The following is a 25,536-nucleotide window of genomic DNA, read 5'->3' as shown; positions in this document are numbered from 1 at the left end:
CACAGTGATTATAGCCTGACGTGTTATTATATAGCGGTAAATACCGCAATAATTATTGACCGTTCTGTCTGCACAAATACCCTGCAGCGCTTTAGGGAGTTTGGATAGGGCTGTTTTTTTCGTGAAAACATTTGAACCAAGGCGACACATTTTGGGAACAGTCCTAACAAAAGAAAAGCTTTGTTTCAAACTTTAATTTGCTGATGATCGCTGTCCTTGGAAATTCTGAGAATGTTTTGTCCATCAGCAATATTAATATATGTACAAGACGTATGGTTGGTTCCGCGTATTGGTGTGGATACCACTTAACATATACTTCTAATTGAATAGAACAATTATATCCTACTCAAATTTAGTTTCAAAGAACATATCCTTTTATAGATTTTTTGTTATATTATTTTTTCCACTCTTTTATATGGTTTTTATAAAATTAAAGATTACGCGTTTTAAATGTATGTTGTAGTTACGAATTTGTTAAATGATAATGTTACAAGATTAATTCCTCGGCTCACTTTCAACTAAGCATAATAGTTCAAATTGGCCTTCTTCTTTGCCTGCACTTCCATTATAGCGTCCATAAAGTCTTCGTGTGTAACTTGTGTTGCTGAACGCCGCAATGCAATCATACCAGCTTCAACGCATACCGCCTTACATTGAGCCCCATTGAAATCATCTGTGGAACGAGACAATTCCTCGAAATTAACATCACTACTAACATTCATTTTACGTGAATGAATTTGCATAATGCGAGCACGAGCTTCCTCGTTCGGATGTGGGAATTCAATTTTACGATCCAGACGTCCGGAACGCAAAAGAGCAGGATCCAAAATATCAACACGATTTGTGGCGGCAATAACTTTAATATCGGCTGTCGAACTGAAACCATCCAATTGATTAAGTAATTCCAACATAGTACGTTGCACTTCACGGTCACCAGCCTTTTCTGAGTCGAAACGTTTTGTACCGATGGCATCCAATTCATCAATGAAGATAATGGCCGGGGCCTTCTCTTTGGCCAAGGCAAAGGCGTCGCGTACCAATTTTGCACCATCACCAATGAACATTTGCACCAATTGTGGACCAGCCAACTTTAAGAATGTCGATTTTGTTTGGGCGGCACAAGCACGAGCCAACAGGGTTTTACCAGTACCAGGAGGACCATACAATAGCACACCTTTGGGAGGCTGAATACCGAGATTTTTAAATTTATCCTTGTGTGTCATGGGCAAAACGACAGCTTCTATTAACTCTTGAATTTGTTTGTCCAAACCACCGATATCGGAATATTGTTCGGTAGGGCGTTCATCTACTTCCATGGCCTTAACACGAGCATCATATTCAGCGGGCAGTGTTTCCAAAATTAAATATGAATCCTTGTTAACACCAACTAAATCGCCAGGTTTCAATTTCTCAGCATCTACCAGACCAATGACGGGTAAAAAGTATGCTTGACGTGTTGATGTTTTTATGACGGCACATTTGCCCTTGCGTTGATTGTCCAAAACTTGTACAGCTCCATCGTCTTCATCTTCTTGGGCTTCCATATCCAAAAGTTCAATGACATTTGACACCAAATAGGGAAGCGTTTTATTTACCTAAAATATGGGTTTACCGGTTATCAGAAGGACAATATGACAATGCTTTTTGGCTAGCCACACCACATACCTTAATTTTTTCGGTGTTGTCCTTTATTTTATCGTTTTGGGCTTGAATTTCATGGGTAATACGCATAACCTCACTCTTCATTATTTTAATTTCATTATCCATCAGACGAGTCCTGTTAACAATTTCCTCTGTGGACATACGCATCACTTCCTCACCCAGTTCTTCGCCATCTTCCCAAATCGATTTATCTTCCAATGTTGCTGCCATATTAATGCTATCGGATATTAATTATTATTAGACGATGATAAAGTTTTTTAACAATTTTGTGTAGTAATATTTAATATACAACTTTTAGTTTATATTTTATTTCGGATAGAAATTTTAATTTTTGCTAACTTTACCGATGACTTGTAAATTTGTGTTTTGTGACAATATGACAGATGTCTAACAATGAAAAAAAACACAATTTGCAAATCATACAGAGTTGTAACCAGTTTGACTTTTCAAGGCGGTATGACATTGCCAGATTAAAACTAAAATTCATAACCTTAAAATACTGAGCGACAAAAATTAAAAATATATTTACCCAAATTTGTTTATAACAGATTAGGGGCTAAATATTTAATTAATATTCTTACATTATTATTATTTACATTTCCAGAAATCAAAACATGATCCCTTTAACCTTTTCTCATTTCATGTCAATATATTGGCCAGCCACCTTAATTACAACAGCTGTTTGTTGCCCATTTGGCGCCAAAACCAATCGGCAATTTGCAAAATTGTGTTTGTTTGCCTTGCTTTGGGAGCTTCGGCGACCTTAATAAATACATATATATTTTTTATAGTTATTACAACAAAAATATTTGCAAACAGTATTCATTGTTTATTGTGTTGAACGCAATATTTGTATATATATAGACAGTAAATGTAGGAGAGATAATGGAACCTAGTGGTGGCAAACAGAAAGTCCTACAAAATACAGGGAAATATGTGTCTGAAACAAGAACCGAAGGGTAAAGAGTTTTTGTAAATTGTGGATTTAATTTGTTTTCACAAAAATATTATTAATTTTTTAGTGATGATTTCTACAATGAAGCTGGTTACCGACAGTCACGAGAAAATGATAAAATTGATTCCAAATATGGATTTGATCGTGTCAAAGATGGTTTGGAAAGAACTGGATATCTTATTAACATGCATACGGTAAGTGTAATGTACATATTCCCATAATATATTTAAATTTCTAAATTATACATGTGGATTTCCCAACATGACTGCATAATTAGCAGAAGGAAATTCTCTTTGAACTCACATATGCATATCAAGGGAATAAACACAAAACAACAGAGTCGGCCAAAGAGTCTTAGAGGAAACAATAATAGCCTCATCCTTATTTTATAATTTTCCTATATTATTTTTTATTTCATCATTCCTATTTTATTATGTATTTCTTTATAGACTGAAATCCTAGATGAGGATCGTCGTTTGGTTGCCGCTTTGGATTTATTCTTTATACAAATGGATGGTTCACGTTTCAAGTGCACGGTTGCATATAAACCATATTTGCTGGTGAAACCGGATGAAAATCAAGCTCTGGAATTGGCTAGATTTCTTAGTAGAAAATATTCCGGACAATTGGCTGGTGTTGAACACATCTATAAAGAAGATTTAGATTTACCCAATCATTTGGCTGGCATCAAACAAGAATATTTAAAATTATCATTTCTCAATCAAACAGCTATGACGAAAGTTCGTCGTGAAATTATGGCAGCTGTACGCAAAAATACTGAACGTGAAAAATCCAATACATTTTATTTGCAAATGTTGGCAAATTCTCTGGCAGCAAATGCCTCCAATGATGCTGAAGGTGCTAAAAAGCAAATGGACTATATGGATTGCATTAGGGAATTGAGGGAACATGATGTGCCCTATCATGTAAGGGTCTCCATTGATTTGAAAATATTTTGTGGTCAATGGTATAATATTCGATGTCGCAGTGGTGGCATGGAATTGCCAATAATAACATGTCGTCCGGATATTTTGGAACGTCCCGAACCGGTTGTGTTGGCTTTCGATATAGAAACGACAAAATTACCATTGAAATTTCCTGATGCTCAAACCGATCAAATCATGATGATATCATACATGATTGATGGTCAGGGATATTTAATTACAAATCGTGAAATTATTTCATCGGATGTGGATGATTTTGAATATACACCTAAACCAGAATTCGAAGGCAATTTCATAGTCTTCAATGAGGAGAATGAAATGCAGCTAATACAGAAATTCTTTGATCATATTATGGAGGTAAGGCCGCACATTGTGGTCACATACAATGGAGACTTTTTCGATTGGCCCTTTGTCGAAACTAGAGCGGCTGTGTATGATTTGGATATGAAACAGGAAATTGGATTTTCAAAATCAAGAGATGGTAATTATCTATGCAGACCATCTATTCACATGGATTGTTTATGTTGGGTAAGTAAATACTTAAATAGTTTTTCTTATCATTTATGTGTCATCCATGGACTCATTCCCCTCTTACCAAACATACAAGTTTATACTCCATGAATGATTTATGAAATTAAAAAATAAATTACACTACTTTTAAGGTAAAACGTGATTCTTATCTACCCGTTGGTTCACAAGGTCTAAAAGCTGTGGCAAAAGCCAAATTACGTTATGATCCTGTTGAATTGGATCCCGAAGATATGTGTAAAATGGCTGTGGAACAACCACAAGTCCTTTCCAACTATTCCGTGTCTGATGCTGTCGCCACATATTATTTGTATATGAAATATGTACACCCCTTCATATTCGCCTTGAACACTATTATCCCCATGGAACCTGATGAAATTTTACGCAAAGGCTCTGGTACTCTTTGCGAAACATTACTTATGGTACAGGCTTATCATGCCAACATCGTCTATCCAAATAAACAACAAAGTGAATTGAATAAATTATCAAGTGAGGGTCATGTCCTAGATTCGGAAACATATGTCGGCGGTCATGTCGAGGCTTTAGAATCGGGTGTATTTCGTGCAGATATTCCATGCCGTTTTCGTTTAGATCCAAATATGGTTCAGACATTAATTGGAAATGTCGATCGTGTTCTAAAACATGCCATTGAAGTGGAAGAGGGTATACCATTGGATAAGGTGACCAATTTAGAAGAGGTCCACAAAGAAATTTGCCAAGCCCTGCAAGGTCTTCACGATATACCAAATCGTTTGGAACAACCTGTAATTTATCATTTGGATGTAGGTGCTATGTATCCCAATATTATTTTAACGAATCGTTTACAACCCTCGGCAATGGTCAGTGACACCGATTGTGCTGCTTGCGATTTTAATAAGCCCGGTGTAAGGTGCAAACGTGTCATGGATTGGTTATGGCGTGGTGAAATGCTTCCGGCATCGCGTAACGAATTTCAACGCATTCAACAACAATTGGAGACGGAAAAATTCCCTCCCCTTTTCCCCGGAGGTCCCACTAGGGCATTTCATGAACTTTCCAAAGAAGATCAGGCTGCCTACGAAAAGAAACGTTTGGCTGATTATTGTCGCAAGGCCTATAAGAAAACCAAAATTACAAAACTGGAAACTCGAACAGCCACCATATGTCAAAAGGAGAACAGTTTTTATGTCGACACCGTTAGAGCCTTTCGTGATCGACGTTATGAATATAAAGGTCTGACCAAGGTAGCCAAAGCTGCAGTAAGTGCTGCTCTTGCCTCTGGAGACGCTTCGGAAATTAAGGCCGCTAAAGGTCGCGAAGTTTTGTATGATTCTCTGCAATTGGCCCACAAATGTATTTTGAATTCTTTCTATGGTTATGTGATGAGACGTGGTGCTAGATGGCATTCCATGCCTATGGCTGGAATTGTGTGTCTGACCGGTTCAAATATTATCACCAAAGCCAGGGAGATTATAGAACGTGTCGGACGACCATTAGAATTGGATACCGATGGTATTTGGTGTATTCTGCCAGGTTCATTTCCACAAGAATTTACCGTTCACACTACGCACGAAAAGAAAAAGAAAATCAACATCTCATATCCCAACGCTGTGCTGAATACAATGGTCAAAGATCACTTTACTAATGATCAGTACCATGAATTGGTAAAGAAACGCGAAGAAGGATCATCCGAGCCACCAGAGTATACAATTAGAGAAGAAAATTCAATTTTCTTTGAGGTTGATGGCCCCTACTTGGCCATGGTCTTACCAGCCTCCAAGGAGGAGGGTAAAAAATTGAAGAAGAGATATGCCGTATTTAATTTTGATGGCTCCCTAGCCGAATTGAAAGGTTTTGAGGTGAAACGTCGTGGTGAATTGCAGTTGATTAAAAATTTCCAAAGTTCTGTGTTCGAGGCATTTTTGGCCGGTAGTACTTTGGAGGAGTGTTATGCTTCTGTGGCTAAGGTCGCGGACTATTGGTTGGATGTCTTGTATAGCCGCGGTTCAAATTTACCCGATTCCGAATTGTTTGAATTGATTGCCGAAAATAAGTCCATGTCCAAGAAATTAGAAGAGTACGGAGATCAAAAGAGTACCTCTATATCGACGGCCAAACGTTTAGCCGAGTTTTTGGGAGAACAAATGGTAAAAGATGCAGGCTTAGCTTGTAAATATATAATATCTCGAAAGCCTGAAGGTGCTCCTGTCACCGAAAGAGCCATACCTTTGGCTATTTTCCAATCCGAACCGAGTGTAAGGAGACATCATTTAAGACGTTGGCTAAAAGACAACACCATGGGCGATTCGGATATAAGAGATGTTTTAGATTGGAATTACTATATAGAACGTTTGGGTGGAGCTATCCAGAAAATTATAACAATTCCTGCAGCATTACAAGGCCTACCTAATCCGGTACCCAGAGTACAACATCCCGATTGGTTGCACAAAAAAATTTCCGAAAAAAACGATGTCTTTAAACAGCGACGTATCAATGAAATGTTTACCAGCAGACCTAAACCCAAACCGGCATTACCCTCTTCGAGTAACGATAGTGATGCCAAGAATGTCGACATAGCTGATATGGAAGATTTGGCAGGTTGCGAAGATAACTCCGATGGTAGGCCCAGAGTCACCAAGCGTAGGAGAAACAATTCTGGAGATGATGGCGATGGCGAAAATGCACAACCAGAAGCATCATCTTGGCGTCAAGCATTGGGTGCGCCTCCAGCGATTGGCACAACTCGCAAGGAAATTGTGGAGTGGGTTAAATTTCAGAAACGTAAATGGGAATGGCAGTTGGAGCGACGTCAACGTTATAGGCAGCAGAATAAACGCATGCGTAATGATGAATCCAACTCCTCTGCCAACGATCCTCAAAATGCATCTAAAGGTGCCACATCCACGGCAACACTGGGTGGTTTCCTGCGTCGGGCACAAAGAACTCTACTCGACCAGGTGTGGCAAATATTACAAATTATACCAGTCGACGACTTGGGTCACTTCACGGTGTGGGCTATGATTGGCGATGAGTTGCACCGAATCAAACTAACTGTGCCGCGCATATTCTATGTCAATCAAAGAAGTCTCGCACCTCCCGAAGAGGGACAAATGTGGAAAAAAGTTAATCGTGTTTTGCCTCGTTCCCGCCCTGTATACAACTTGTATAGATACAGTGTTCCCGAGCAGGTCTTCAAAGACAATTGTCTAGGAATGTTGGCCGATTTGGCAACACCGGATATTGAAGGTATTTACGAGACCCAGATGTCTTTGGAATTCAGAGCTCTCATGGATATGGGTTGTTTATGTGCCGTACAGCGTGAAGAGGCACGTCGCCTCGCCGGCCTGGCTACTAAAGATCTGGAAAGTTTCAATATTGAACAGCTGGAACAGAAATCTCAGGCACACATAAAATATCTGCAGGGGTCCAATGCCAAATTGAGAAAAATATTTCTCTATCAACATAACATACCCACGGCGAAGAAAGAGATATGGGCATTGTTCCTGATGGCCAGTAAAAAGGCCATTGTAATTGCCCTGGACACAGTGCGTACAAATCAAATGCCGAATATGAAAAATCTATATACAGCTGAACGTTTAGCCCTGATTAAGAATCTTCAAAGTGCCGAAGATATTGAAAAAGTTCCCGCTGAGGATTTTCAATTTGAAATATTCATTGAAGTTGATGTGAAGCAGGTTTATCGTCACATTCAAAGGGCATTGACCACATACAAGGATGAGAAACGTGGACCATCATTGATTTGCATACAAACGGCTTTGGAGGCGCGAAAATTGAGTACCAATATGCCAATTTTGCTGGATTTCCCCCAGGCACAAATCCACATATCGGACGATGCCTCATTGCTGTCGGGTTTAGATTGGCAAAGACAGGGTTCTAGGGCATTGGTCAGACATTTTTTGAATCTTAATAATGTGGTGGAATTGATGTTAGATCAGTGTCGTTACTTCCACGTCCCCATTGGGAACATGCCTCCCGATACCGTTCTCTTCGGAGCAGATTTATTTTTTGCCCGCTTGCTGCAAAAACACAATTTTGTTTTATGGTGGTCGGCTACAACCAGACCAGATTTGGGTGGTCGTGAGGCAGATGATAGCAGATTGTTGGCCGAATTTGAGGACAGTGTTACAGTGGTACAAAATCAAGCCGGTTTCTACCCAGATGTTTGTGTTGAGCTGGCCTTAGACAGTTTGGCTGTTTCTGCGCTGCTGCAATCAACAAAAATTCAAGAATTAGAAGGGGCATCCTCAGCAATTACCTTCGATGTTATACCACAAGCATCGCTGGAGGAAATGATTGGTACTGTACCGGCAGCCACACTGCCGAGTTATGATGAAACTGCCTTATGTTCTGCTGCCTTTAGGGTTATGCGTTCCATGGTCAATGGCTGGCTAAGAGAAGTCTCGATAAATAGAAATATATTTTCAGATTTTCAAATTGTCCATTTCTATAGATGGGTGAGGTCAAGTAATGCCCTGCTGTATGATCCCGCTTTGAGAAGATCCCTCAACAATCTTATGCGGAAAATGTTTTTACGTATTGTGGCGGAATTTAAGCGTTTGGGTGCCACAATAATTTATGCTGATTTTAATCGTATTATATTGTCATCGGGCAAGAAATCTGTGGCCGATGCCCTGGGCTATGTGGATTATGTGGTACAGTCGCTTAGGAACAAGGAGATGTTTCATTCAATTCAATTGTCATTTGAACAATGTTGGGATTTTATGCTATGGCTGGATCATGCCAATTATTCTGGCATTCGTGGTCGTCTACCAAAGGGTTTGGATGAAACCACACTGGGAGATGTTACGGCTGCCGCATTGGCTGCACAATCGGAGAAACGTCAACGTACTAATAACGATAATTCTGATAATGAAAACGATGATGATGATGACGACGATGTAGAAGAAGTTCCCCGAGCCGAAGAAGATGATGACAATCCGGCTAGTGAAGAGGAACAGTTATCGTTAGAACTGAATTGGACCATAAGTGAACATTTGCCAGAAGAAAATGAATGTCGGGAAAAATTCGAAGCTATTGTTACGTTGTTTATGCAATCTTTAGCCGAACGTAAAACGACAAAACAGGCTATCAAAGATATTTCCCACTTGGCATTCGATTTTATTATTAAATTGCATAAAAACTATGGCAAGGGTAAACCGAGTCCTGGTCTAGATTTAATACGAACGCTAATAAAAGTATTAAGTGTCGATAAGGGCCTCATGGAGGATATCAATGATTTTCGTCGGAATATGTTGCGTTTAGTTGGTATTGGAGAATTTTCCGATTTAGCCGAATGGAAAGATCCCTGCGATAGTTATACCATTTCGGAGGTGATTTGTAAGGCATGCAATCATTGTCGTGATTTGGATTTGTGTAAGGATAAACATCGAGCAATGAAGGATGGAATGTAAGTATTTTGAGTTGATATTATTACTTGGTATATGTACATACATATACTTGTCAATGAAATTGCAAAAATCTGATGGGGTATTTTGCAAATGTAGCTTCGAAATTTCTAAATTATTTGCGATTATCAAAATAGAGAATAGGAAAGGACACCTTATGATCCAATAAATAAGCCCTAACAGAAATACTTATAATTAAACGGTGCCGTTGTACTTGGGTATTGACATTTTTTAGGAATTCTATACATAATATGAGTAGTTTGATAATATACAGAATGAGTTTATAATCTATATTTTCTGGATATCTGAAAAGAAAAAGTAGTGGAAGTAAATATGTAGTTAGAAAAATAAGCATTAGAAGTTCTACATCCGGATTCTATTTGTCTTTTTAAATTTCGGATTCTTGATTTGTCTCATGTAAAGATAATGCACCATTGTAGGTGGACATATGTGGAAAAAGGGTTATCGTGTTTTACCTCGTGCACGCCCTGTTTACAACTTGTATAGATACAGCGTTCCCGAGCAGGTTTCCAAATACAATTGTCTGGGAATGTTGGCCGATTTGTCAACACCTGATATTGAAGGTCTTTGGAATTTAGAGCACTTATGGATATTGGTTGTTGTTGTAACAGGTTGGCTGTTGACGAAAGTTCTTTCCTGAAAAATGTTGATAGAAGAAAACGGAAGGAAAAGGAACAAAAACACAGAAAATATCTGCAAGACTCCAAGCCAAATTAAAAAAAAAAATTATCAACATTTCAGGATTTTTGATTTGACATATCCCTCACATCAAAGGTAATTCCCCACTGTAGGCATTTTCAATATCTTAGGTGCATTTCCGTCTGAAGGGACTGTTAGATGGGCTGCACTACTATAATAATCCATTGATAGGCTAAAACTAGTCTTTACGGATCGATTGTCTTCGAGTGCCTCCAAAACAATTTTTTTTTTTTTAACTACAACAAAAATATATTGCATCGCAATTTAGCTTAATTTTCAAATCGCATCCTATTATTTTTATCCAATTTTGCAAAATATAACGCCTCTGATTAACCCCCGTTGTTACCGGATAACTATATAATTTTCGTTTTCTAGACCCGTTTGGCTGTGTGCTCAATGTTTTGTGGCATACGATAATGAAGAAATCGAAATGCGTATGATTGATGTTGTCCAGCGGAAACTTATGTCATATGTCCTACAAGATTTACGTTGCGCCCGTTGTAATGAAATCAAACGGGAAAATTTGGCCCAGTTTTGTACTTGTGCTGGTGATTTTGTGCCCCTAATCTCAGGCAAGGAAATAGACCATCTACTGAGAACGTTCCAGAATGTGGCAGATTACCATAAAATGGAATTGTTACATGAAACCGTTCAACAAATTATTGCCACCAAATAAAGGAATGTTATAACTAACATCTCATTATCATAATCATCTATATGTAATTGTAAATAAAGTTTAATTTTTTCCACAATTTTGTTGTTTTCCGAATTCGTTTTCTTTTTTATTTTAAATAAATTTGCTGTTGAATTGTGAAAAACAAAAGATAAACACGCACATAACAGCTCCTTTCAGATCTTGTTGTCGTATCCTTCCTCTTTTTTCTTTACTCTCAGAGCATTAACATGTTAGAACACACTGTTGTTGTTGGAATTTTTAAACTAATAAAATTGCTGGATTTACACCCTAGTTGGCAGATGTGATGGGATCAACTTTAACTTCGGGGAATTTGAAGTCAGGGAATTTGGTCATGTCGGTTTTGCCATCACTGCCGAATTGCTTGGCAACACGTTCCAATTCGTTTTTCATTTCACGTTCAATTTCGGGAGAAGGATCAACCAATTTGCCGCCACTGAAACAATACACCAAAGGAAGGAATCGAATGAAAATATTTCATATAAAATTGTTAGAACGGCATTTGCTTACGAGCTCTTTTGTTTGTATTCACGAACTTTGTCCAAAAACAATTGTTGGATGGGATCGGAAGCTTTGCTCAAGGCTGGGGCAACGATACCAATGCTGCGGCGGGCTTCAATGCGCAATACGCGTACACCACTCAAAATAGATTGGGACAACATCTAAAAAGAAATACACAAAGAATGGCATTATATTATTTTACATAAAACATTTGCTAAAAAATTGGTTTGCTTTTTTATTCGGTAACCTTAAAAAAACATTAAAGGTTATGTAATGAATTTTTTCCTACGAATGTCAACAACAAATAAAAATGGGTCCATTTGTTTTTTTAGTATTGCCATTTTAACGTCTTACAACTTTTCTGGCCTTCATGGGTTTTTGGTATTATTACCTTTTTATTTTAGTTTTCTTTTAATTTCTCAGAAGAACAGTGAATTCCAATCCGCAAAACTCGCTCACTTGCAGAAGTATAATTTTTGACAGCTCTTCAAGTCAAAACCGAATAGTATTGCCAATGTAAAATAATTTTTAATTTGCAAAATAAAAAGTCTCCACATGGCAACCTATATTAAAGGCGATCTGCTATTTAGGACTATGCCACATTTACATTAACCGAGTTTTGTAAATATCGCAAATTATTTAACACTATCAAGGGGTAAGCAGAATAGATCCGTTGGGCTATCTGTCGCGTTATTTGTTATCAAAAATAAAACAAGCATAACGGCACTATAAGATCAACGCTTGTAGCTGAAGTCTATTGGAATGCGTGCTTATTTAAACCTCATAAGGAGTCACTATGACACAATAAATAGGTAGTCCATTTAGCGCAGCTGATGACTTAATTAATTGTCAAAGTGCGTAATTTCTACTTGAATTCAATGTGCAGTGTTGCCAACCATGTGAAATATTATAAGGAAAAATTTTAAAGATGGTCGAGACAAAAACAAAGGTTTATTATTGCATCATGGGCTGTACTCTAAAGCGAAATCTCTGAAGTTTTGCTAAATGCATTCCCATATTTCATAAAAGTACGACGTGCAGAGCCTATTAAGTCGGGGTCTAATGATGGATATGGTAATATGTGACCTGATAACTTTTTCAAAGGTATGTATTTTTACACTAATTATGAGGATATATTTTTTTCTTGGGTTCGTATCCGGTTATTTGACCTGAAAGTTCGGGTACGGGTACAAAAATTATAGACGACAGAATTTTCTTGATTTTGTAGGATTATTTTGATCCACAACAGATACAGCCACATATCGTACCATTTTGGAAAGTGCAAATTGTAGTCTACCATTTGAGTTAAGATTGCTGAGGGACTATAATTAGGGATTTTAATAAAAAATCGGGGTCTAAAACCCCAATTTTTTTGACAGTGTCCCCCAAACGGTTTAAGATAACCACCTCAATAGAAAAGTTATTTTCATAATTTTTAAAATGCTACCCATTTTGTATTAATCGGATCCTTAGAACTGGATAACCGTAACCGAATTTCCGGGGTCAAATAAGCGGTTGCGTCCTGTAAGAAAAAAATATATCCCCATAATTGGGGTAAAAATACCTACATTAGGAAAAAAATCAGAAAAATCTGATCGTTTTTACTAAACTAGAGTTGTTCCCAAATATAAATTTTATGGTATCTCTACTATGACTATTCGCAAATACCGCCTGTAAACGACAAGTGCAGTCTGTTGGCAAATATTATTAAGTAATTTCTATTGGAAATGTAATCGAACACACCTATTACAACCCGATTTTTCATAATTCCACTTATCGCCTTTATGCATCACACTTGTTCGTAAACAATGCTTTTTCTTATTTTGCGGAACGTTTTTATATTAGATTGGTTAATTTTTCGCGAAACCGGGTTTCTTTAGAAAAGAGCACATAGTTTGGACATTAAAATGGGACGCACAAATGCTGCTATAGAAGAGGAATTAAAAACCTATTTCAAAAGCCATAGCAAAATAAGAGAACAAAAGGCACACACGTCAAAGGTAAATGGAATGGACAACAGTCACATCATCCAATGCCGATAACGAATGATATTTATTTAAGGTCCACTCTGTTGGTTGGAGTTGTGATGGCCGGCGTTTGGCTTCGGCATCCTTTGACAAATCGGTGGCTGTCTACACATTGGAAAGGGATAGAGTGGTATGTAGATGAGCAAATGCTATATTTGGGCGCTGTTTAATATATACTCCTCTTACAGAGCAAAGAAAACACCTATCGTGGTCATAGTGGTTCAGTTGATCAATTGTGTTGGCATGCCTCGAATCCCGATCTCCTGAGTACAGCAAGTGGTGATAAAACTGTTCGTATTTGGGATATACGGGCGGGTAAATGTTCATCGGTTACCAATACCAAAGGTGAAAATATCAACATAACATGGTCCCCAGATGGCAAGACTATAGCTGTGGGCAACAAAGAGGACTTGGTGACATTTATTGATACTCGCACCAATAAGATACGTGCTGAGGAGCAATTTAATTTTGAGGTAAATGGGAGTAAGACAATCATATAATGGTAATAAAATGTTGGTAATGTTGTTTGGATATTGCAGGTCAATGAAATCGCCTGGAACAATAGCAGCGACTTGTTTTTCCTGACAAATGGCATGGGCTGTGTACACATTCTCAGCTATCCCAGTTTAGAGTTACAACACATTTTAAAAGCCCATCCGGCCACATGTATTTGCATTGAATTTGACCCGACAGGAAAATATTTTGCAACCGGTTCGGCCGATGCTTTAGTATCATTATGGGATGCCAATGAATTGGCATGTTTACGTGTATTGTCACGTTTAGATTGGCCGGTGCGTACCATATCCTTTAGTCATGATGGCAAGCTGATAGCATCAGCTTCGGAGGATTTACTTATTGATATTGCCCATACAGAAACGGGTGAGAAAATTGCCGATGTACCAGTTGATGCTGCCACATTTACAGTGGCTTGGCATCCAAAACAATATCTGTTGGCATATGCCTGCGATGATAAGGATAGTAATGATAGACGTCGTGAAGCGGGTAATTTAAAAGTATTTGGATTCCAAGAGTAGAATGTTTAGTTTTCCTTTTTTTTAAGTATGATTTTAAATAAAATATCTATGATATGAAAATGGAAAATTGTGGACGGATTTATTTGATGTATAACTGTCTATAATTGATTCCCTCTCTTTTTGGGCTTAAAACCCTAAAATGGTTTAGGGGAAGTATGAACGCTTAAATAATTTCGGAATCCAGCGAAATTAAATAGCCAAGATCGAATCTCCAATTGATAAATTTGTTAACTGTTAATATCCACGTCGCCTTTAACGATAAGCCAATTCTTCAGAAGCAGACAGCAGTTGAAGGAAAGAGGGTCTCAACTGAGTTTACAAAAACACTTTTAAAGCCTCGCTGTCTGTTCAGTGCAAAATGTGCCGAAAAGTGTTAAACCGAGTATAAAATGCCATGTTCGGCAATATTGTATTCTACTTGATCTATCCATCATGTTTAACCGCCAAAAAATATAACGGCTCGGCAATTGCAAATCAATCTATGACTGACAGGACTGTTGTTCTGGGAGGGGACGACCTACATGGGACCCTTAGTGCTATCCGCGATAGTCTAGAGGAACAGGGTGGGGAACTCTTCGATCAACTGGACAGGCTTGTACCGGAAGAGGAAAGTGTGGATACACTTCCGGAGGAACTCCTACTAAATCTTACCCTGACTGATGATGCGCTGAACACTGGGGTGATTCCGGTCTACACAGGAGGATTGCTGTAGCATCAACGAAGGAAGTGTAGACCGACCGAATTAAAGTCGGACTCTAATAGGTCCTGTGTCGGCAAATGCCGACAATAAACTTCAAAGTCAGACCGCGACTGAAGCGATGTCCGACGATGGGGAATCTATCGAGACCCCAGCAACGGACAAAGATTCAAAGATCGGAACTGCCCGAGAAGCATCCGATCTTTGAATCTTTGTCCATTGCCGTATCTTATCTCCGCAAATTCGTAGGGCGAGATACGAATTTGCTTTCGGAGAGGGAGGTTCATCTCATCAAGGGCAAATTGAAATTCGTATGGTATTTCGAAAGAACTTACTCGCACGTTCTTCACATTGAGCTCCAGATGCACAGGATCTCCCAAGATTCGGCCAAAAGGCAAGGAGATCACGGAAACTGTCATCCATAAGGGCGATCGACGTGTGGGCTCTGTTTTCTACGCCAATTGATAAAGGTGAAACGTTTGGTGCTAAGCCTTTGAGTAACCCCACCGTTTACGGAATAGGAAGAAGGGCAAGTCTGGCAAGAACCCATCATCTTCTGGAAGAGCAAATACTGTCCCGCAAAACAAATCTGTGTAGCGCATTCGCTCATCAGAAAGTCGACAGCCTTCACCCAAGAAAACGATGACTTCACGTCTGACTGGCCTATCTACCTCGTATGCGACTGTCGTTGAGCAACAAACTCCGGTGAAGAAACCATACGACAAGCCGACCGCGGTAACTGCTGACTATCTTCAAGTGTACCTACGGGCATGGATGTACCCTGAACGAATTGGTATGACATTGGACCAACGAATAAAACTAAGCAGCTATATATCGCCAGTCCTGAGATTTGACGATATAGATGTTGTTATCCCTAGTAGAGACGGCTGGAACTGTACCAACCCTCATCTGGACGGTCTGGCTTTTTTTAATTTTTATTTATTCACAATAATTTCAAAGTCCGCAGACCACATTTAAGAATTTACCAGTCTACAAATCTCATAATTACACTTATAATAAACAATAACGCGAAAATCCTCGACTATAAAATTAACAATCACGATAACAATTGCGGGCCAAGAATAATACATGTACATTTCACTAACTTGACAAGCAATACTAGTACAAGTAGTAATTATTCACAGAAACCCAAAAAAAAAAATTTTGACTGCAACTAAGATTCTACTCGAAGATCGAGCGGAAATAGCTTAATATATAAAAAATAATAAAAAAGTTACTCTATAATGTTATCGTGGTTATTAAAACAGTATTAAAAAAATACAAAAATTGAGGCACTTATCATTACAATAAAATGAATTAACAATAATTTATACAACGGTTATCACAAGAAGGATGGGATCAACTCAAGTATCTGTAATAATAAAATTCATTTTACAATATTAATTAAAAGATAGAAAAAATATAAACATAAATATAATTAAACAGGATTGGGTCTACTCAAATAAATGCTACAGGGAGTATTATTAATTATGGTATAAATAAATAGAGGGTATCTTACAAAATGTAATTATATAGGATGGGGTCTACTCAATTAAAAGCACAAGGCAGAATCACAATTACACAATCACAAAGGAAAAAAAAACGTTTACCATTAATTATTAGTACGTAAAAAGGTATAAAGTCTATGTCGGAAAGCACTAGGTGAGAGATGAAAGCTTCTTAAATGAAGTGGTAACGTATTAAATTTCCTAGCTACTCGAATATTTATACAGACGGATCAAAGATGGAAGAAGGCTTTCCAAGCTGAAATCTTCGCGATTTAGAATGCAGCTGAATTGATAAAAAGTCTGCGGCTCTTAAAGCAGTTTTGGAAACACTTACTAACAGCTATCGGCTGTGCTGGGTACCAGGACACTGTGACATCATGGGTAATGAAAAAGCAGTCGAACTAGCTAGACGAGGACCTCAATGTACAGATCTAGCAATCGATGACTCGCAATCGAACCACCCAACTATTACCTTTTCCGAAGTTTTAAGGCAATATTTGACGAACGAACCAATGAATTTTGGCACACCGAACCTATGTGTCAAAATCTATCTTGCCGACTCTGTCAGCCGAAAGAACAAACTCGCAGTTGAACCTGAGCAAAGCTGAAATTAGAGTAGTGACAGAATTTATTACTGGTGTTACTGATTTACTGCACACTCTGTGACGACGAGGAGGAGACGGATATAATTGAACATCTCCTGTGTCGCTGTCCAGTTCTGGCCAACTGATGGCATAGATTAGTTTGTGTTCCACCGCGTCTATGCTTCTTTTCAACTGCAACATCATCAGAAACCTGAAGTGTTTGGGGAGTGCAACATGAGCACGTAATATGTTTTTCTCCAAATTTCTACTTTTCTGTCTCCTTTCTACCCTACAGATCTCCCCATATCTCTTCTTGGGTGATCACAATGGACCGTGTAACGACAGGTTTCCCTTAGGCTACAGTAGGCTCGCCGGGGTCACGGTTCGCAACAGAAAATTTGTTTGTGTGCGAGAGAGAAAGACGAGTGTTTTTAAGTTCTATAATGTTTATTCTGTACGAATGTTTATTAAGTACTCAAGCAAGGATACGAAAAGATTCTACTGCAAGAGACCTTAATAAGTACTCAAGCAAGGATACGAAAGGATTCTACTGCAAGATACCTTGATAAGTACTCAAGCAAGGACACGGAAGAATTTTACGGCAAGAGACCTTAGTAAGTACTCAAGCAAGGATACGAAAGGATTCTGTTGCAAGAGACCTCAATAAGTACTCAATCAAGGATACGGGAGGATTATACTGCAAGATGGGTAACTTTAGCCTCCTTCGAAGTGGAGACCCGGATAAGTTCTCCTGGTGGGGAATGTACTGGGATACTGGGGTCGGAGACCTGCATAAGTACTCTCACTAGGATTCGGATTTTCCTGTTACGTAGGGCTTTTGGAGAAATATACTACGGGATACGGGAGATTCTACTGCAAGAGACCTTACTCAAGCAAGGACACGGAAGGATTCTACGGTAAGAGACTTTAGTAAGTACTCGAGCAAGGATACGAAAGGGTTCTACTGCAAGAGACCTCACTAAGTACTCAAGCAATGATACGAAAGGATTCTGCTGAACGAGACCTTTATAAGTACTCAAGCAAGGATACGGGAGGAATCTACTGCAAGAGAACTTAATAAGTACTCGAGCAAGGATACGGAAGGATTCTACTGCAAGAGACCTTAATAAGTACTCAAGCAATGACAAGGAAGGATTCTACGGCAAGAGACCTTAATAAGTACTCAAGCCAGAATAAAAATGAATTCTAATGCAGGAGACCTTAATAAGAAGGATTATACTGCAAGAGACCTTAGTAAGCACTCAAGCAAGGATACGGGAGGATTCTACTGCAAGAGACCTTAATAAGTACTCAAGCAAGGACAAGGAAGGATTCTACGGCAAGAGACCTTAATAAGTACTCAAGCCAGAATACAAATGAATTCTAATGCAGGAGACCTTAATAAGTACTCGAGCAAGTATACGGAAGGATTCTACTAATGCAAGGATACGAAAGGATTCTACTTATGCAAGGATACGCAAGGATTCTACTTATGCAAGGATAATACTGCAAGAGACCGGGATAAGTACTCAAGCAAGGATACGGAAGGATTTCATTGGGAATAGGGACCTGGATAAGTACCCTAGGACGGCTATCAGAATTATTCAATGTATCACTCACCTGGGCTGGATGTGTCTTCTGTCGAGATCTGGCACTGATTGTCCCTTTTCACTCATTGGTCTTCCTTTTATAGCAACCCCAACCACGTGTTAGCGTGCGATAACGGGAACTTGTTTTGATCAACTGGCCACAAAAACATTGCCTGTGATCATCACAACCAATGGCTGTGATGAGTTGGTGCGAGAGAACAACGTTGTTTTCTTTTGGCCGAGACAAAGGAGAATTTATTAAGAAATAGAAAAAAAATGAGTGCAACGATTTTTGGTCGTCACAACTGGGCTCGTCTCTGAGGGGATGTGGAGTCACTAACTGTGACCTAACCTAATCAAAACGCGGTTTTATTTTAAGTAAATCACATCAATAATGAAGATATAGAATATATTCCATTCTTTTTATTTGTTTTTTTTTTTACACAATCAAAATGAAATTCTAAGCGAATATCATGTTCGACGACGACATTTAAGAAGTGTTATTTGTTGTTTTTTTTTTACTTTTTAGTTTATATTTATGAGTAATTAACACTACATTTAAATGTAATACGTTAATAATATTTGAGTTTTAAATATAAGATTTTTTCATTTTTTTAAGTTGATTTTTGCTTCCTTAATGAAAGTTGCTTTTATAGATTATTTGGTAAAATTACTAAAATATTGGTAATAATAAAAAAAGAAAACATAATAAAAACATATATTTAATGAAAATATATCTATGTGTATATATATAAAAAAGACACTAACAAAATAAACAAAGAAATTCGATAGTAGGGATTATGGAGGAGCAGGAGATTTAGTATCATAAAAAATGTTATTTAAGAATACATACTGTGTTGTATTGGAAATAATAAAAATATGGTTGTTGGTGTTTGAGTTATAGATTAAGAAGATAATAGAAAAATGAGAAGAAAAGGAACTTACGAATAAAAAGAAATATAATAGAATAACTTAAACTAACGACGATTTCGCCGACGGCCGGAACCCGCAAATGCAGAGGAATTCTGTTGCTGGGGATTTTGACCACTGTATAGGTTGTCGAGGAACTCATGCAAAGATGCCTCACTGAAATCGAAAACAACAACAAACAAAATAATTTAATATTTCTTTGGCCAAGATTTGCCCATACTTACGTTGTTGGTATATTATCACGTTTAAATTTACCACCAGCTGGTCCACCGCCGGCATAATGAGATCCAGCATGCTGTTGATGATGCTGCGATGGTTGCTGTTGTTGGTGATGTGATTGTTTTTGCTGTTGCTGCTGATGTTGTTGCTGTTGAGCTCCACGAACAATTCGATATTGTACCATATGAGAATTTGGTTCCAAATGTGCCAACGCTCCCTTTTGACAATTTGCCCATTCGGTAATGTCATAAACTTTACCCTCCATTAATGCCAAATATTTCCAACGCAAACCAAGCATGCTAGTTTCAGCCCAAATGTCACCCTGCAGAAAATAATTAAGAAATTCAGATATTGTATAAATCTAATATAACCGGCATAGGAAAGGATACTTTCAAATCGCCATGAATTAAATGTAATCTGTTGGCCATTTTTAATTCAAAGGATAAAAAAAATGATTTTTTATGCTCTACACCATAAGGTAATTTATATACTATATTATCGTTCCGTTGGAAACACCATAAAGCTCAAAATATTCAAAATTTTGCACAAACTTTATATTTCCCCTAGAAAGCAGAAAATAAGATATATCAGTCCACATATTTTGTATAACGCTTATATAATGGACGATGATCTAGAGGTTCAACTTTGGACCTCTCTCTCTCTCTAAATCGTGAAGATCTTTGAAGATCTCTGCGCAAGCGATAAATTGAGAATTGATTAACAAGGTCCTCATGTCGCTAGCCGGCAGCACTTGGGGTGCTGACAAAGAAACCTTGTTGATCTCTTATAAAGCAATATGCCGGTCAGTGGTAAGCTATGGGGCGCCAGTGTGGTTTGCGAATGTTAGTGAGAACTGCAATAGGGTGTCTCCTCATGACTCCTGTGGACCATCTTCATGAGGAGACGAAGATCTTACCCGTCCATCGACACAATATCATGTTGTCGATGCAGTACTTTCTTGGTTGGTTCCCATCCATCGCAGCAGAGAAGCAGCTGCCAAGACAAACACGAATAGTCTTAGCTCAACTAAGATCAGGATCGTGCAACCGTCTCAATTCATAATGGGCGATACCAAAGACATGTCTTTCTTGAATCGTTGTCCGAGAATAGATGGTACACTCATGGTTCATTCGACGGCGATAGTCCGACGGTGAATATCGCATATCGGCGATAGATCTTTCTTTCTCTCAAACACTCCAGAGCTGCTTCATCACAGGTAGTACCAGCATCTTGTAAAGTGTGAGTTTGTTATGGCGAGAGGTGGCCTTGCTTATGAGTTGTTTGCTCAGACCATGTTGGCCAACACTGCCCTTCTCCGAATTTCAAAACTGATGTCATTAGTTTTATTTATGGCGCTAATGAGGTACATAAAATCGTTGACAACATCTAAGCTGTAGATCTCAAGTTCCACAGTTTGTCCGAGTGTACTGGACGTCTCGCAATATTCGACCCATTATATCGGTTTCATCGTCGTAGGCGAGTAACATGTGTTGTTTGGTGTACAGAGTGTCATTTCTATTCACCTTTTCATCAAGTATTACTTTTTCCAGCAGGATATTAAAAAGATCACACGATAAACTGGCAACTCGTCTGAAACTTCGTTCGGTATTGAAATCCTCCGATAGGTCCTTTCCAACTTTAACTACTGACCTTGTGCCTGTTAAAGTTATCCTGCATAGCCATAATAATTTTGCAGAAATACAGAACGCAGACATGGCTTTAAACACAGATAGGGCTGTCGAATGCGGCTTTATAGTCGACGAATAGGTGGAATGTGTCGATGTGTTTTCCGTCAGTCTTATCACAAATACCACTCACAGCATTTAAAAATGTCTAAAAAATACTCAACATTTAAAATAAAATAAATACATACCTCTCTTGCAGAGTGTCGTATTTTGCATGATGCACATTCTCGGGCAGCATAATGGGGGCGATCGGTTATTTTTCTGGGATGGCGTAGACCACATGTACTACATCTGGATTAATAACAAATAAAATATAATAAAAAATTATTAGAATAAATAAATAGTTAAAATTAAATATAAATAAAATATTTAAAAAAGGTTCGCAAAATTACCTTATTGTATTAGCAGCTTCCGTAATTTTAGTTTGTAACTGCGATAGTAAATCATGCAATTCCGTCCAGGCCTTTTCAGCATGTAAAGCTTCGGCTAAACTTTGATCATACGATAGACGATTTTCCTGCAAGAATTTGGAATAAATGGATTATGTGGCTTAGATCTAAATGCAATAAGGTTTAATTATTATATTATTACCGGTTCTGCAATTAATTCGAATGCTCTTTGCAATACTTTAAATGCTTCCTCTGCACCAGGTTGTTTATTTTTATCAGGATGTACAAGGACAGCAATTTTCTTGTAATGTTTGCGTATTTGTTCTTGTGAGCTATTGCGCGGTACACCCAAAATACTAGAAGAAGGAAAAAACAACAACAAAAATATATAAATTAATTATAAGAAAATGTTTTCAAATGTAGTTTCCAAATTGAAAAAAAAAAACAAAAAAAAAATCCATACAAACCTATATGCATCTTTTCCTTTACAATTCAATAGCTGATACATGGCCTCTTCTCCTGTCTGTGGCAAACGACCGGTTTTTGTTGCTTCACTGGTGATATCCGGTGGACGTTTTTTATAAAATCGCCGCCAAAATGCCCATTTACTTGTCTTCGCAAAGCGTGTATCAAAGCGACGACATGCGTTTCTAAACCAAATACTTGGTTTATTCGAATTCTGTTTCAAATCTTTCCATAATTGCCAACCATATATCTTACAATATTCATAGCCAGATGTCAATCGATCGTATAGTACACTACAGCCCACAACAACAATATCATATACCAAATTAAATAGCCATGTCAATATCTTCAATGTAAACGTGTACCAGGCCTTGAGAAAACGTTTTGCCAGCTCATAGTTACGATTGTTGGCCGAATTGCCGCTGCCGCCACCATATGAGGGGGGCGATGAGGAGGTACCATATGAAAGATTGTTTCGATTACGTTTCGTTGATGAATATGAATATGATGCATTGGAGTTATTTTGATAACGTGATCGTTGTTGTCCACCGTTACCCGATGTACCGCCGCCGGCACCACTATACGAAGACGAAGAATTTGTAGATTTGGATGACTTGCGGACGTATGTATTATTGGTGGTGGCATAAACATTTGTCGAAGCCGTGGCATTGTTGCCATTATTATTGTTGTTGGTTGTGGTGTTGCCTTTGGAAGATCCATGTGTGGCATCGTTGCCATTTTTTCCTAAAAGGGAGAAAGAAAAAACAAAAAAGACCTGAGGTCAAACTTGTATTATGGATGGTATATTTTGAGACGACTCACCTCCATTGCTGGCCTGTGTGTCAACATTTTTATTACTGCGTTTCTTTTGCTGTTGTTGTTGCTGCTGCTGTGAATTATTGTTCTGCTGTTGCAAATCATTACCACTTGCCTTTAGATTATTTATTGAGTTCTTTTGTCCAGATGTGTTAGCTGATGGGATTGTTGAGTTTTTTAAATTTCCATTACTATTATTTCCAGCCATAGTTGTTCCACCATTTAATGATGATCTCTTATTATTGTTGTTTTTATTAGGCTGCTGTTGTTGTTGCGAATTCTCTTTATTATCATGCGTAGGAGATTTCTTCGCAGGACGATTACCAGCAGCAAATTCTTCCAAATTACGACGAGCTGACAAAAATGTGCCTGCATTACTATTATCGCTCGGGGATGATGATTTAGCCGATGCTTTTTGTTGTTGATTTCTAATTGTACCGTTTAGTGAGTTGTTGCTGCTGTTGTTGTGATTATTTGCAACATAATTAGATGCGTTTTGTTGTGTTTGGTGTTGATTATTGATTTTACTCAAGACATCCGAATAGGTCATACGCATTGGCTTGACCTCAGCAACGATGCGTTTTTTTGGTGCTTCTTGCCGTGGTATCTCTGATTTGTGGTGTTTAAGTGGCGATTGAGTGATGATAATTGGATGATGTTTATCTTTAGATTGCACCTGTGTGGGAGCATTGATTTGGGTTACATGTTGTTGCTGAGGTTGAATGGCAACAAAATTGGCGGCATCAATGGGCATTTTATCAGATAATTCATTTGTAATTGTATTTATATGATTATTATGTGACTGTTCCTGCTGTTCACGTTGTTCGATTTGTTGGGCTTGATATTCATTATTTTCCACCATGGTCATCGTTTGGGTATTTTCAAACTGTTCATATTGCAGCAGAGGAGTGGTTGTTGGTTGGTTATCCAAACAATTAGTGATCACGGTATTATTATTATTACTATGTACCTTCATCATTGGCTGTGTGGGGTTTTGTAGCTCCACGGCTTCTACAAATTCTTCTGTTAAAGCAATTGGCTGTTGTTGTTGCTGCTGGTCATTGCGATTTATATTATTACTGCTTGTACCGAGCAGTAACACAGGTGGCATTTCTGCAGTGGGCAATTGTGTGAAGGTATTGCTGGAAAATAGTTCATAACTATTGAAAATCTGCGGTGCACTATTGACAGAATTAGCATTAGCTGGTGCTATATGTGATGGCGTATGTTGTTGTTGTTGCTGCTGCTGTATTGCTGGCTGGACATTAGCAGGCTGTTGTTGTTGCTGCTGTTGTATGTGATGATAGGCCGCCGCTTGTTGCTGCTGAGTTTGTGGATTAAATGGTGGTGGTGGTGGCGGGGGACCATGATGAATGGGAGCGAACGAAGTTTCCCCGGGCAATGGGCCCATCGCAGTTTCGGGGCAGTGATATATTTTCAAAAAATTACCATTACCCACCCTTAAGACCGAATAAGTTTCCTGTTGCGGAGCTGGCGTCGGTGGAACCGATGCTGCATACGCAGCCTGGGCTTGTAAATTGTATAATACATCATTGAACAATTGCTGGGGTGGATGCGGATGATGTTGTTGCATAAAAGGAGTACCACCAATCAATGGATTTGTCCAATGTACAAATTGAGGTGGTGGCGGTGGCTGGGTCTGGTGTTGTCCCGCAGCAACAGGATGACCAGCAGACGGAGCCGATTGCGCTATACCCAAACTACTTACATACTGCTGAATTTGAGGCGGCTGGGGTATATTTGGATTTATTCCACCCCTGTAAAATTCTTCTGAAGAATTTCCATCATTTGGTGACGGCGTTGACATTACAAAATACAACGTCGTTTAATACGTGTCTGACACAAACAGTTTTTTCCTTCATTTATTTGTCTCTCTTTTGATATCCTTTTCTTCGGTCATTTCACCATTACATTTTTCGGGAGGGGGTATATTTGTGCCACATAAATAATGCAGTAAATTTACACCAAACTATAATTTATTTAGATATAGTTTCACAATTTATTATCCGTACACTATTTAAAGAAAAAATGTTTTCTTTTCAATAAATCGATGACATATTTCATTGCAATCGATGTCGATTTTTTGCAATAGATAAATGAATACTTACTTGTTATTACAGGGTGACACCAAAATAGAAACACTTATGGTCAGTTCCCGTACTG

At 38.3% G+C, this 25,536-nt stretch overlaps 5 protein-coding genes across 7 annotated transcripts; 2 read left to right on the top strand and 3 right to left on the bottom strand.

Moving 5' to 3' along the window:
• Positions 1-512: 512 nt before the first annotated feature.
• LOC133330726 (26S proteasome regulatory subunit 6A-B) lies at positions 513-2,040 on the bottom strand. Of its 3 annotated transcripts, none has more exons than XM_061539133.1 (3): positions 2,002-2,040; positions 1,666-1,879; positions 513-1,595 (listed from the first exon to the last, which is right to left on the bottom strand). In XM_061539133.1, the coding sequence occupies exons 2-3, from the start codon at positions 1,870-1,872 to the stop codon at positions 519-521; spliced, it is 1,284 nt and encodes a 427-aa protein (XP_061395117.1). In that variant the 5' UTR covers positions 1,873-1,879; positions 2,002-2,040; the 3' UTR covers positions 513-518. The 3 variants fall into 3 exon arrangements, with proteins under 3 accessions (XP_061395117.1, XP_061395118.1, XP_061395115.1); XM_061539134.1 differs by having other exon boundaries at positions 2,007-2,026; XM_061539131.1 differs by lacking the exon at positions 2,002-2,040 and having other exon boundaries at positions 1,666-1,904.
• A 507-nt stretch (positions 2,041-2,547) lies between these two features.
• LOC133330708 (DNA polymerase epsilon catalytic subunit 1) lies at positions 2,548-10,890 on the top strand. Its single transcript, XM_061539114.1, has 5 exons — positions 2,548-2,621; positions 2,685-2,811; positions 3,067-4,089; positions 4,224-9,496; positions 10,590-10,890. The coding sequence occupies exons 1-5, from the start codon at positions 2,548-2,550 to the stop codon at positions 10,888-10,890; spliced, it is 6,798 nt and encodes a 2,265-aa protein (XP_061395098.1).
• Positions 10,891-11,178: 288 nt separating this feature from the next.
• On the bottom strand, positions 11,179-11,579 carry LOC133330717 (ATP synthase-coupling factor 6, mitochondrial). Its single transcript, XM_061539122.1, has 2 exons — positions 11,419-11,579; positions 11,179-11,344 (listed from the first exon to the last, which is right to left on the bottom strand). Exons 1-2 carry the CDS (start codon positions 11,568-11,570, stop codon positions 11,179-11,181), a joined length of 318 nt encoding a protein of 105 aa, XP_061395106.1. The 5' UTR covers positions 11,571-11,579.
• Positions 11,580-13,316: 1,737 nt separating this feature from the next.
• On the top strand, positions 13,317-14,470 carry LOC133330721 (THO complex subunit 3-like). The gene is made up of 4 exons (XM_061539126.1): positions 13,317-13,409; positions 13,471-13,566; positions 13,625-13,909; positions 13,976-14,470. Exons 1-4 carry the CDS (start codon positions 13,317-13,319, stop codon positions 14,468-14,470), a joined length of 969 nt encoding a protein of 322 aa, XP_061395110.1.
• A 5,319-nt stretch (positions 14,471-19,789) lies between these two features.
• On the bottom strand, positions 19,790-25,180 carry LOC133330707 (transcription factor mef2A). Its single transcript, XM_061539113.1, has 7 exons — positions 23,461-25,180; positions 22,539-23,280; positions 22,274-22,427; positions 22,075-22,199; positions 21,871-21,973; positions 20,003-20,319; positions 19,790-19,934 (listed from the first exon to the last, which is right to left on the bottom strand). Exons 1-7 carry the CDS (start codon positions 25,178-25,180, stop codon positions 19,826-19,828), a joined length of 3,270 nt encoding a protein of 1,089 aa, XP_061395097.1. The 3' UTR covers positions 19,790-19,825.
• Positions 25,181-25,536: the final 356 nt, after the last annotated feature.

The sequence above is a fragment of the Musca vetustissima genome, unplaced genomic scaffold (genome assembly GCF_032173495.1).
Source record: "Musca vetustissima isolate MV318-11 ecotype Yass unplaced genomic scaffold, APGP_CSIRO_Mvet_v1 utg7881, whole genome shotgun sequence".
NCBI lineage: Eukaryota > Metazoa > Arthropoda > Insecta > Diptera > Muscidae > Musca > Musca vetustissima.
This window is presented reverse-complemented; position numbering and strand designations above follow the sequence as displayed.